The 12,320-nt window shown below is 53.4% G+C and overlaps 1 protein-coding gene across 1 annotated transcript in view; it reads left to right on the plus strand.

Moving 5' to 3' along the window:
• The first annotated feature begins 395 nt into the window (after nucleotides 1-395).
• Nucleotides 396-12,320, plus strand: part of ASIC1 (acid sensing ion channel subunit 1) — a 64,653-nt gene continuing 52,728 nt past the window's right edge. The window contains exons 1-4 of the mRNA XM_019497575.2: nucleotides 396-811; nucleotides 934-1,049; nucleotides 1,490-1,884; nucleotides 4,611-4,806. Of these exons, the coding sequence (XP_019353120.1) occupies nucleotides 1,520-1,884; nucleotides 4,611-4,806 (561 nt within the window). The 5' untranslated portion in view covers nucleotides 396-811; nucleotides 934-1,049; nucleotides 1,490-1,519. The remainder of the gene's footprint in view (nucleotides 812-933; nucleotides 1,050-1,489; nucleotides 1,885-4,610; nucleotides 4,807-12,320) is intronic.

The raw sequence follows: 12,320 nt of genomic DNA on the forward strand, positions 1-12,320 counted from the left end.
TTAGACTCGGGTCACTGGTCTCTTAAGGCTGCTCTGGTCACAATAATGCTTCTGTTACAAGCCAGGCTGCGTCCCTGTGGTTAGGACGAGTTGGAGCATTGTGCTCGAGACTCCTGCAAGGGAAGGCACGGCGGCGATGTCTTATTAGATCACACTGTGCGTTCCCCAGCCAATGCGGGGTAGTTGGCTGGCCAAGACATGGCTGGGGGGGTGCGTGAAAGAGTGTCGGTGGCAGGCGGTGGGCTCAGCTCAGCGAGGAGCAGAGCATTGATCTGAGACAGCCGAGGGGGATGGGAGGTGCACGCACACATTATCCACATGCACACGGCATCAGCATCAACAGCTTCTGCCAGCCAGCACAGCACAGCCAGACTGCAATCGCTGCCTCGGTACCTCCGAGCTGCTTTCCTCCTCCTCCTCCTCCTCCTCCTCCTCCTCCTCCCTCTCCCTCTCCCTCTCCCTGCTCTGTCTCTCTCTCACACGCGCACACGCACACAGACAGTCTCCCCGAGCCCCTGCAGCACCCGGTCCACCACCACTCACCCTTCTGGGCCCCGCCAGCATGGAGACCATGAATTCACACGGATTTTGCATCTGAAGGAATAACCAGCTTCCAGAAAGCCACAAGGGGAGGTATCCATGTGTTTGGCAGGGAGACAGGCTTGCTGCCCGCGCTCTCTCTCCCCCTCTCTCTGTATCGCTCTTCTCTCCCTTCAGCTGCATCCTTTCCAGCTATGATCTCCTTTGATTTCCCCGAGCAGCGGCAGTGAGCAGATCCCGGCGCCCACTGGATTACACCCTCCCCGCTCAGGTACTAGAGGGGCGATTGCTATTTCTTCCTTCCCTCTTTCTGGTTTTTCTCCAGACAGTGGTCTCTGTGGCTCTTGCATCCCTCCACGAGCGCATCTCCTTGGCTCTCTCCTTCTCCTCCAGACAGGGAGAGGCAGAGAGAGTCTGCCTGTGTGCAGGGACCCCGAGTCCCTTTGCTGCCAGGACCAGTCTTCCCGGATCCGAGGGGACGCGGCTGCGGACGCTGGCCCTGACTTCAGGTTTGGATTCTTGGTTCTCGGGTCTCTTTCTTGACATGCTAGTGCCATGCGGGGGGGAGGAGGGGGAGGAAAGGGGGAGGATCCAGTAAGCCTGCGAAAGGGTGGTTTGGGGGGAGCAAGGTGATTAGTGCTGGTGACCGGCCCCATGGTGCCAGGTGTAGAAATCAGGGCTGGGAGGGGTAAGGACCTGATGAAAACCCCAGGGCAGCGGATCATTTGGGGCAGCTGCAAGTCTCTTCCCCTAAAGCGCCATCGTTCAATCCATTCCTTGGGGCTCGTGTGTGTTGGGGCCTCTGCGCCTTCGCTTTCTTTGCCGTCTTAGCACCCTACGGCAGCTCTGCCACGGTTTGGGGCCCTGCCGGGTTGGGAGAAACAGCAGCATTCGGGTCGGTCCGTCCAGGTGGCTGGTCAGCATTAAGGGGCTCCTCTATTCTTTGCAGAGTGGCCAGTTCCTCAGCTCAGCCCTGACCATGATGGACCTGAAAGTGGACGAGGAGGAGGTGGACAACGGCCACCCAGTGAGCATCCAGGCCTTTGCCAGCAGCTCCACTCTTCATGGCCTGTCCCACATCTTCTCCTACGAGAGGCTTTCCTTGAAACGCATTATGTGGACTCTCTGCTTCCTGGGCTCCATGGCCCTCTTGGCCTTTGTCTGCACAGAGAGGATCCAGTACTACTTCCTGTACCCCCATGTTACCAAACTGGATGAGGTGGCCACCACCAGGCTGAACTTCCCTGCGATTACCTTCTGCAACCTCAATGAGTTTCGCTTCAGCCGGGTGACAAAGAATGACTTGTACCATGCTGGAGAGCTCTTGGCTCTGCTCAATAACAGGTGGGTCTGAGGCAACCGAGCCCCAAGGGCACTGCATGAGCCCAGCACTGCCCGTCTAGACCAGACAGGACAGCGCCATTCATCTGAATGTGCTGCCTACAACAGGCACGGGGTGCCCACAGACATGGTATTTAGGCCGTAGGCTCATCTGCATGGTGTCTTGTGTGCACCCCGTGCCTGTACACATGCTACATGGGTCTCTCCCTGGACACCCCTCTGTCCGTCTCATGCTCCAGTGGAGTGCTATAAGTATTCAGACCCAATGTAATCTCATTCTCTGCACGTACAGCAGTGCCCCCTGCACTGCAGGCCTGCCTGCTCTTGAATGCCCACAGTCACATTCATGGCCATCCTCTTGCATTCAACCATGGGAGTCCCCATGGGAACAGATAGATGCTGCCGATACGTATAGCTGGAGAGGGGACATGGTGGCACACTGACTGCGGGCACCCCCGGCACGCTGTGCTAGGGCTGGTGTAACAAGGTTTCCTTTGTGTACACGTGCATGTATGAGTGCAGGGTGCAATGGGGCAAGCGCAGCCCTGGCGCAGGGTGGCCCAACCCAGATGAAGCAAACAGCTGCGGCTGAATGGCCCGGGCTCTCGCTGATCCCTGCCGACAGAGGACGATGCTGAGCAGGGTCCCAAGTGGTCTTGCAATCCAGCCACTTGTCACAGTGAGGCCCCCGTGCCAGAGCTACTTGGCTGATAGACCTGGGCGTGCCGGCAGCCCTCTTCGGTCACAGAACAAATGGCCTGAGTAAGCAGAGCCAAGGCACAGCGGGGGGAAGGTGGTGGGAGATGGCAATCACGCAGTTATCAGGACTTAGGGAGATGATGCTTTGTTCACCAGCTTGGGGTGGGAGGGTGAGGGACAGCCCATAATGTGCTGACTTCACATTCACGCTGTGTTCGAAAAGAGTCCTGGAGGCCTCTGCCATACCTCAGTATGGGCCCCGGCGCTCTGGTCTTTTCCCATGTTTGCATAAAGTCCATATGTTGGTGTGGGGCTGTGAACTGCTATGCACTCATCCCGTGAAGTACCTGCTTTCCGCTCCCATGCACCCCACTGTTGTCCAGCACCTGGGCTGTGCTGGCTGCCAGGGTCCAACCTCTGTTAGTAGGAAAATGTGAGTGGCAGCAGTGCCCGCGCGCACGTCACTGCGTAATGCAACAGTGGCCACTACCTTTAGTGTGCACGCATACCCCATGTGTGTGAACTGGTGTGTACATGGATACCTATTGGATGTAATCACAACTGCTCAACTCCCTGTCCTAGGCCCTGTAGAGCTGAGAGCTAACGGAGATTCATTAGTTCAAGTGACAAGGGCCTGTGTTTCAGGGTAATACCTTGGTTGTTGCTGTAATGACTTGGTGGACGCGGTGTGCAGCCTAATCACAAATAGGAAGCCACACCTGGCTGCAGAATGGGTCTGATCCGTTCTGTGAGCACCAGTTAGTGTCCTGGAAGATTTCAATCCACATCCGTTTGCTTGCTGCTGTGCTGCGCCCACCCTGCTCCTGCCAAAGCAAACGGGGAAGCTCCCACTGGCACAAAAATGGCTGCAGGGCCAACTCTAAGGCAGGCAAGAAGGGATTTTTTTTTCATATGGGTGCTAAGAAGGATTATGTTTAACTCTGCTCCCCCGGTCGTTTCCAGCCTGCCTAAATCTCCGTCTCCCCCAGGCAGTCTCAAATAGGCAGTTTTCTTCCTCATTTCCTCTTGGTCGCTAGCTGCCGCTCAGCTCTGTGGCTGTGGTTCTTGGTGCTGGGCTGTCATATGGCAGAGGGGATGCAGCTGGGGCTCGGTGTTGGAGGTTTTGAGGCTGGGTTGCAAAGTGCCTGCTTCTCCCTTGACGCTCAAGCATCCCAGAGAGCTGGGAAGGAGAGTGGTTGCAATTGCACCTTCCTGCACCACGGGGCCCCTGTAGCAGGTGCAGAGCTAGCAGCCAGGTGTACCGTTTACCTCCAGGTTACCTTCCACTGCTCACCTGGAGGACTGCGGTCAGGAAAGGGCAGGAGAGCAGAGGTGGGAGAAGGCTTGCAACAGGTGTCTGTTGTCTCCCACCCCCATCTCACCATCCCTGGGCAACTCCAACCTCCACCTGCGCAGCCCCACAAGGCCCCTTGTTGCTCCCAGGGATTTCCCAGCTTTTCTCTCCAGACCTGCCCCTCCTAGCCAGCCACCTGTTCTCCATTTCAGATAGCCAACACCTGCCAAAGCTGCATGCAGCCCCAAGCCCTGCTGTGCAATGAGGCAGGGCGTGCTGTATGATGATGGTCGTTATAGGCAAATTGCTTGCAGATATGCAAGTCAGTTGATGAAATGATATTTAAAGGTTGTCACACACGCTGGCAAAAAAAAACTTGGCAGCTTTGTGGAGGCCTGTTGCTGCATCCTCGCAGAGGGCTGTATTTCAGTGCTGGAGGTTGCCGGGTCCTGTGCTGCCGTGGGGCAGCCGGGGCAGGGCTGGAGGTGTCTGGATGCTGTCTGCTGCTTCCTTTCTTGCTGTAATGCAAGGTGAGATTCTGCCCTTTGCTTCTACGTGCAGCCGCCATGTCAACGAATGGGCCCTTCTCCTGCCAGTGACACCAGAGTCAATGCAGATACAACTCCCGTGAAGCGAGCAGGGCTCCTGGGAGCTGGACTGGACCCAGTCGAATTGTGTGTGAGCAGGCTTCCTCCATCTAAAACTGAGCAGTGTCTCTGTGCCCCATCTCTCTCAGGTATGAGATCCCCGACACCCAAATGGCTGATGAGAAGCAGCTGGAGATCTTGCAGGACAAGGCCAACTTCCGAAACTACAAGGCCAAGCCCTTCAACATGCTGGAGTTTTATGACCGTGCTGGGCATGACATCCGGGAAATGCTGCTGTCTTGCTTCTTCCGCGGAGAGGCATGCACCCCGGAGGACTTCAAAGTAGTAAGTGCCTGGTTTTTTTCTTGTCTGATCCTGCGCCTTTGGAGTGACCTGGTGTCTGGGGCAGTCGGGACTGTTGCACTTCTTGCTTGATCTAGGGTTTGTATCCCGAGAGAGAACGTTTTGTGGATGTACGTGGCGTGCCATGTCCATGGCTAGTCCTGTTGTGAATGCAGCTGGGCCGGATGGGAGATTTTTGTTGAGATGCCCTGTAGCGGGGTGCTCCTTTAAACGTTGCAGGCGTTCTCTTTGATGGCTTTCGTGTGGGCCTTGTGTGAGAGAGGGATTGCTGCAGTAGTCTTGCATCGTAATGGCTATTTCTTGGGGGTGATGTGTTGGAGGGAGGGAAGATTTGGGGAGAGCTGAGGCTGGGCTATACAGGCCCGTCCCTCTTGAGCAGTTGACAAGGGCTGGCTTGCTTCAAATAGCAGGCATTGCATAAAAATGTTGGGGAGGCTGGCAAGTGCGGATGTGCTGGGTCTGCTTCCTTCACTCCTCTAAATGGCTTGTGTGCCATGATGAGATTGCTGCGTGGCAGGCATTTTTGTGGCTCTTGTATAGGCCCTTCTGCAGATGCACAGTGCCCAAGATTCAGAGGGGTTGGCCTGGGGACACGGTAGTCAGATCCTTGTATTGCCTAGCATTTTTTTGTAGCAAGTCCTGGGGATGAGCAGACCCTGGCTATAACTGGAGCCTTGAGGTGTGTGGAGCAGAGCGGACTTGATGTCATACTGGAGTGGGAGCAGGCGGTATAGAGATACCGCGATGCTGATTCTGGGTGGGTGGGTATCTGTGCGTCTTAGACTCATAGAAAATGAGGGCTGGAAGGGGCCTTGGGATGTCACCTAGTCCAACCCCCCTACTCCAAGCAAGACCCCTGCTCAAAAATGTCTTCAGTGGCCTTAATTCAGCAGAATGATGCAAACGAGCGTGTCTACAAAATCACTTTGTAATGGGAAAGCATGTGTGACCTCCCAAGTTCAGGATGTTATTTCCAAGAGATTGCAAGTGGAATATAAATCCCTTAGATGTTGATATTTGCTTTTCTGAAGGCAAATTCCATTCCCTTCACAGCTCCATTTACTAAAACAATCAGCAGCAGCATAGTTAATACCGAGCATTAACTGAATATTAAAGTGCTGCCATTAAGCTGTGGACTTTGCGCCACACTGAGATGAGCAGAGGACCTGGTTGCTCTTAAACCGTTGTTTCAGGCTCTCTCCGACTCAGGCAGACACGGCTACATTAGTTACTCCCACACCATATCTAGGGATTTTTTTAATACATGATGGCTCAAACCTATTTGGGGTTTTTTTTGAAGCTGATGCATGGGGTTTTGCAGAATCCAGAGGCTATGCAGGCCAGGGACTTGCGCACCTGCAGCAAATGAAAGAGCGGTGCTAGGATTGGGGCTGGGGCTGTGGCTGGGCTTGGCAGCCCAGGAGAAGCTGATGCTGTATTTCCTGGAATAAAGAAATCTCCTTGCTGGAAAGGGCATCCTTACAACACTAAGAGCAGAGTGGGAGCCCCTGGCTCGGGGGAGGCTCTACCTGAGAGCCGTGTGAGATGGGAAGGGTAGAGTGAAGCATTCATCCTCGGTATGTACAGAAGCTAAGGTTTGGCATCTTGCCTGAGCTTTCCCCCGCTCCAACCATCATTTTGTGCCTGTTCCTCTTTCTGGCTTGTCCTCCAAAACCAGGAGGGCCATACTTTTTGGGAGACTTTTTGGGGCAATCGCGAGACCTTGGGAATGCTGGGGTCGGCTGCTCCTGCTCAACCACGACCTGATCAAGGGCCTTAGCAGCAGATGGCAAGGAGCTGGGTTTAACCCCCCCTGGATTTAGGGAGGCACCTGTGCTTTGGAGCCAAGAGGCAGCAGACTTAGAGGCTTGTGTCTCAATTCAGGTGGAGTGGCCTCGTGGCAGCCCCAACGCTCAGGAAGGACCCTATTAAGTTCTCGCTGTTCTTTGTATTTGATCTCCCTCCCCCCAGCTAGCCTTGCTCTCTCTGTTTGCTGTTTCTCCAGGCTGTAAAATTTGCATCTTTAGCACATTCGTGACGGGCGAGGGATTCAGTGTATTCTCCGTGCCATTTCCCCTTCCCCAGAGGTAGCCTGGGGAACTGTCCCCATGAGTGCATCTCAATCGGTGGCACCTCTCCTGGAGGAAATGAGGACCTGCTCAGGTCCCCGCGCCCCACTCCATAGCCTCCTTCCCATGGAAAAGCTTCTGTAATGAGATGTCACCGGCGAAATCCAAGGAGAGTGAGCGAGACAAATGACAAGCCTGAGAAACATAAATAGACCCACAGACGCTCCCTGTATCAGTGGAATATAATTTCCAGTCACTCACTTGAGCTTTGTCATCTCCCTCTGTACTATGCAGTGTTTGTTTCATGCTGACACATGGATCCAATGCACAATAGAGCTCTATGATAGGTGTCTCTCCCGCTCTCGCTGGGTTCAGCTCCAAATTATACGGTACTACACATTTTGAAAGTTGGCTAATAAATTCAATGGAGGGCACCGGCACCATTTGTTTGAGAGTGGGCTCTGTCGTGGCGCTGGTAGGGGAACGCGGTCGGACTTCTCTGGTGTTTGGGTTGCGGGACGCGATCCTGCGCCAGGCTGGGTGCCCCTATCCCGCGTCACCCAGCCCGGACTGCGGCGCTCCCTTGTTCTGCGGTTCTCCACGTTCGGGGCGGGGGGGAGCAGGACCAGCCCCAACTATCTCATCCCAGCCAAAGCTTTGTCTGCCTGGCTCTTAAATGTCTCTGGCACTTTTCACAAGGGTCAGTGTCTAGGCCCTGTTCCAGGTCAGGTGCTTGCGTCTGCCTCCTTATATTTCCTCTCCAGCCCTCTCTGTTAATGTTTATATCCTTTAATCGGTTAGGCAGCGGTGGCAGTGTTTCCATGATATGCAACCCACACCCGTAGCCTGTACCTGCTTTGGGGCAGTGGAAGTAATGTGAGAATCGATGCATGTGTTTGCTCTTGGAGTAGACCTGGACAAGTCATAGAAGCGAGGGACCGGATGGGACCTGCAAGATCATCGAGTCCGGTCCCCTGCCATGGGCAGGGGGTTATGGGGCTCAGACAAACTCAACGAGGTGCTTGTCCAGCCTCTTCTTGAACACCTCCAAGGATGGCGACTGCACCACCGACGCTGGGAGTGTTCCAGATTCTGGTGAAAGAAAAAGTTTCTTTCTTATGTCCAGCCTGAATTTACCCTCCATTAGCTCGTGCCCATTGGTCCTCATCCTTCCTTGGGGTGCCTTCCTGAAGAGTTGCTCTCCAAGATCTTGGTGCTCAGCCCCGACATGCTTGTAGGCGGCTAGCAAGCCACCTCTCAGCCCGCTCTTACTCAGATTGAACAGACCCAATTCCTGGAGTCAATCCCCATAGGGCCTATCCTCCAGCCCCCTAATCACATGGGTGGCCCTTCTCTGGACCCTCTCGAGCTCATCCACGTCCTTCCTGAAGTGCAGTGCCCAGGACTGGACCCCGCGCTCCAGCTGTGGCCTCACAATCTCAGCCTTGCAGCCCTGGGCTCTCAAACAGGCTCTGGGTTGGGATCTGTGCCATGTTTCTGTGTGGCATGGGTGGCAAGGAGCGGTTTCGGCAGTCACTGAATTGGGTGTTGCTTTCCCTGGCGCCGTGTCGCGTGCAAGGCAGTGCTGGCCTTTACCTGGAGCATAAACCAGGGCTTCAGGGTTCAATGATAGCCTCTCCCTCTAACTCTACCTTGCCACTGGGCAACTTTTGCCTCCTCTCTGTTCCTCAGTTTGCCCATCTGAGAAGCAGGGTAATTGGCACATCTCATAAATTGAGAATTAAGTGTATTATTATTATTATTATTATTATTATGAATGAATACCTAGTCGCTTTGATATGTAAATTAAGGGGTTTGAGGTCCACAGTGAAAGCTTCCCATTAGCCTGTGAAGTATTATATTTTTGTTGCTAACAATGGCAATCTGTACCTCCAAGCCAGCCATTTCCTAATGCCCGGCTGGTGGAAGGGCTGTTTTGTCAGTCATGGCCTATTTATTGGGTTTTCCAGCAGCAGGCAGTACGACCACCTCTTCCTGATGGTCCTCAGTAGAGAAATGAGGCTGGCATTGGCATTGGGGTACAAGCCTTGATTGCTTCCATGTGCACTTCTGAACGGCCCTGGGTTTGAGATGTATCCAAGGGCTTTTCAGTACCTGAAGCGTCATCAAGGGTCCCCGTCATTGTGGGGTACGGCAGGGGAGAGCAGACTGCACCGAGAGCCCTGTAGCAGCGTCTCGGTGTCAGTGCTGGCTGATGGGAGACGATGTAATGAGAGAGCGTGCCTGTACAGTTGGTTTTTGGTTTTTTTTGGTTTTTTAATCAGTAATTTGTGATGAATTGGGTAGTGTGCAAGTTATCATTGATCTCCAGTGGATGGAAGCAGAACTGCCCCGCTGTGTGTCATAAACCCTGTACTGCTGGCAGCTGATGGAGATTTCTCATTAATTTATATGGCAGGGGGTGGGGTTTTGGGGAACAGGAGGATCTCGGTTTTGATCGGGAGAGTCCCCAGCTGCCCAATCTGACACCAGATTGGTCCGTTCGGTCTCGGCGGTGCTGCTCTGGAACGTACCCTGCCTCGCTTCTCGCGCTCGTGGGGGGACAGCCAGAATTTATCAGTGGCTGCTTTATTATTAGTGTCTCGATTTATTCCTTGCAAGCAGGTTTTGATGATTTAATGCATTTGATTAGAAGAAGCTGGCTCAGTGCGGTGTTTATGCTGCTCTTTGGATTCCCCTTGCAGCCACATGCATGCAGGTTTTGAGCATAACGTGGAAGAAGACGCCTGTGCTCCAGCGACGTACGCACGCGTTCCCCTGCCTAGAGTCCCTGTGGCTGCTGCTTCCCTTCTGCTGAAATAGTTATGAAAAATTTGGCCATGTTTTCCCCGCATGTAGCTCCAGGGGCTTTGTCAGGGGTGTTTGTGTTTCGTATCAGAAAATCATTTACTTGAGGAAAATGATGTAGCCATGCATGTCTCCCTTCCCAAGGCTGCTGCACTCTATCTATCTATCCATCCAGCCATATACACCCTTCGCTCACTCTTTTTTTTTCTTCTTTCCCAGCTTCTTTCTTTCCATTGTTCCCCCCCTCTCCATTTATCACTCTTTGCACTCTCTCTCTCTACTCGGCCCCAAGCTAATACTACAGGGAGTTTGCCCAAGCGACAGCAGAGCTGTTCTAGGAAATACCCAGCTGCACAGAATGGAAAAAGCCCCTTACAGGCTTCAGTATATCACTGGAGACACTTTGAAGGGATTCTGGTGTCACTGTATTACTTAGTGCTGCTTATCCAGTTTGTAATTCATATCCTATTATCTTGGAATGAGCCCTGGGGCAGGCTTTTCCCGGAGCATTGCATCGGAGTTTGCCTTTGTATTAAGCCTTTAAAAGCAGTAATCCAAGAAAGGAGTAAGATTTTTTTTTTCTTCTTCTCCACAATGTGAGAAGCAGGAACATCTCTCTCTCTCTCTTTCTTTCTTTCTTTTTTTTTTTTTTTTAAGTGAAAGATGGAAAAACCTGCCAGAGGCTTTTTAAGAGGTTTTCTTAAAGGTTAATTTCTGCTGCCTCTGCCTTCCTCCTCCCAGCTTGGATCACTTCCACCAAGCCGTACTGAGCTGGGTTTGGTGCCACAGGCTCATCTCTGCATGGGCAGCTGCAGCTTCAACTGCATTCAAAGAAGAGGTTGGCTCATGCTGGGGGCCATGCGAAAGAGCCTTTCCCGGTGAAATCGGGTGCAGCGGAGCCACGTGGCATGCCAAGGGACTGTCCTGTGCACCACGCCTTGCAGCCCCCTCCGAGTGTGCGGAAGTTGTGTTCAGCTACAGACCGGGCAGCCTTCTGCCCTCACCAGCAATAGCGAGCAGAGGGGGCCTGTTCTTGGTCCTGGACCCAGACCCACCTTATTCTTAGCTTCTTGAAGGCACTTAGCACCTGACAGATTCAGGCCCTGTGTTCCCAGCTGTGCCTTCTGCACTCACAGGCAGACAAGGTTCCTTGGGTGAATTTGATATCTTTTATTAGACCAACCCAAATAGTTGGACAATAGTTATTAAGCAAGCTTTCGAGTTCAAAAACCCTACTCCCCTTCTGCATTCACGGGCATTTCTGTCTGCTTTGTTATTCGGGATGTTGTCCTGGAAGAGGAATGGGAAAAGTCCTGGCTGGAAGAGGGGAAAGAGGGGTCGCGAGAGGGTGGTGACTGGGATTGTGGCACGCTGCAGGGCAGAGGGGATGAGACGGGAATTGGGTTGTTAGTTATTGCTGTCTGAGCAGTACAGCAAACGAATGCTACTCGGGCTACAATCTGAGTGTGAATAATTAATTAATTAGACCCAATCACCTGTGTCAGTCTACCCCCTCCAAATGTACAACCCTGCAGAGTTGCCAGTGTTCAAGACCCAGCTATTTTACATCTTCATCTGATGTCTCCGAGGTCATGCTTCCTCACCAGTGTTGCCCCTCCCGACGCTGGCCTCCTGTAAGTGCAACCCTGCTCCTCTTCTTCCCCTGCTCTGTATCAAACCTGCTCCTGGCTTTTTTCCCCCCCCTTGTCCTGCAGCCTTTCTTCTTTTTCGGTTGTGGCTGCCTACTTTCCAGCCATGGTGGATACCGATTCCTCTTGCAGATCTCTGCTGTCCCATCACCTTTTAACCTTGCCCCTCTGTGTTAGGGGCAGGAGCAGTGTCTTTCTCTGCGCACTCAGCGCTTCTCTCCTACCAGCGTTTGAAGAAACTTGGGCGCAGATGAAAAATCTCTGATAAATGAGGGGGGCGGCAGATGAACCAAAAGTCACATTTGGAACTGAAGGGTGTGACACCGGACTGGGAGCCCCTCGCGGCCCGATGTGGGTGGAGGAAGTCAACGGTAGCGTTGCTGGAGACTAGAGAGGGAACGGAAACTTTGCCAACCTCTTCTGCATTGTCTGATTCTTGCTGGCTGTGTGTGCAGAGTCTCCCTGTCATCCTGTGACTTTCCTGATGGCTGTATCTCAAGACAAATAGCCTTTCGATGCACACAACCCTGCCTGGGAACTCAATTCATGAGCAAACATTGTAGACAAGCAAGCCTGTGCCCTGAAACATCAATGCTCCTGCTCCAGCTGGGGTGCAGCAGCGACCAGCCGGTGTGTCAGACGGCATCGCAGACACCCGCACGGGGGCTCCTGGTCCCCGTGTCGCCTGGCTGTGCACTCATCCGAATTGTCAGCCCATGCTGGGCAGGAGCAGTCCAAGCCAGACGCCAGAGCCAACGTAACGACAGTGCTTAGCACTGGCACCGAGCATTATAAACACGCAGTCCTCTTGGGAGATGTTACCTACCCCGTGCCACCGATGGGGCAACTGAATTGCAGAACAGCGGAGAGACTTGCTTAAGGTCAGACATCAGGACGGGGGCAAAGCCGAGACACGGGGTGCTCCGGCTTTAACCCACTGAACACCAGAAGTGGGGATTGAACCCAGGAG

Source organism: Alligator mississippiensis, chromosome 15 (genome assembly GCF_030867095.1).
Source record: "Alligator mississippiensis isolate rAllMis1 chromosome 15, rAllMis1, whole genome shotgun sequence".
In the NCBI taxonomy this organism is placed as follows: Eukaryota; Metazoa; Chordata; order Crocodylia; family Alligatoridae; genus Alligator; species Alligator mississippiensis.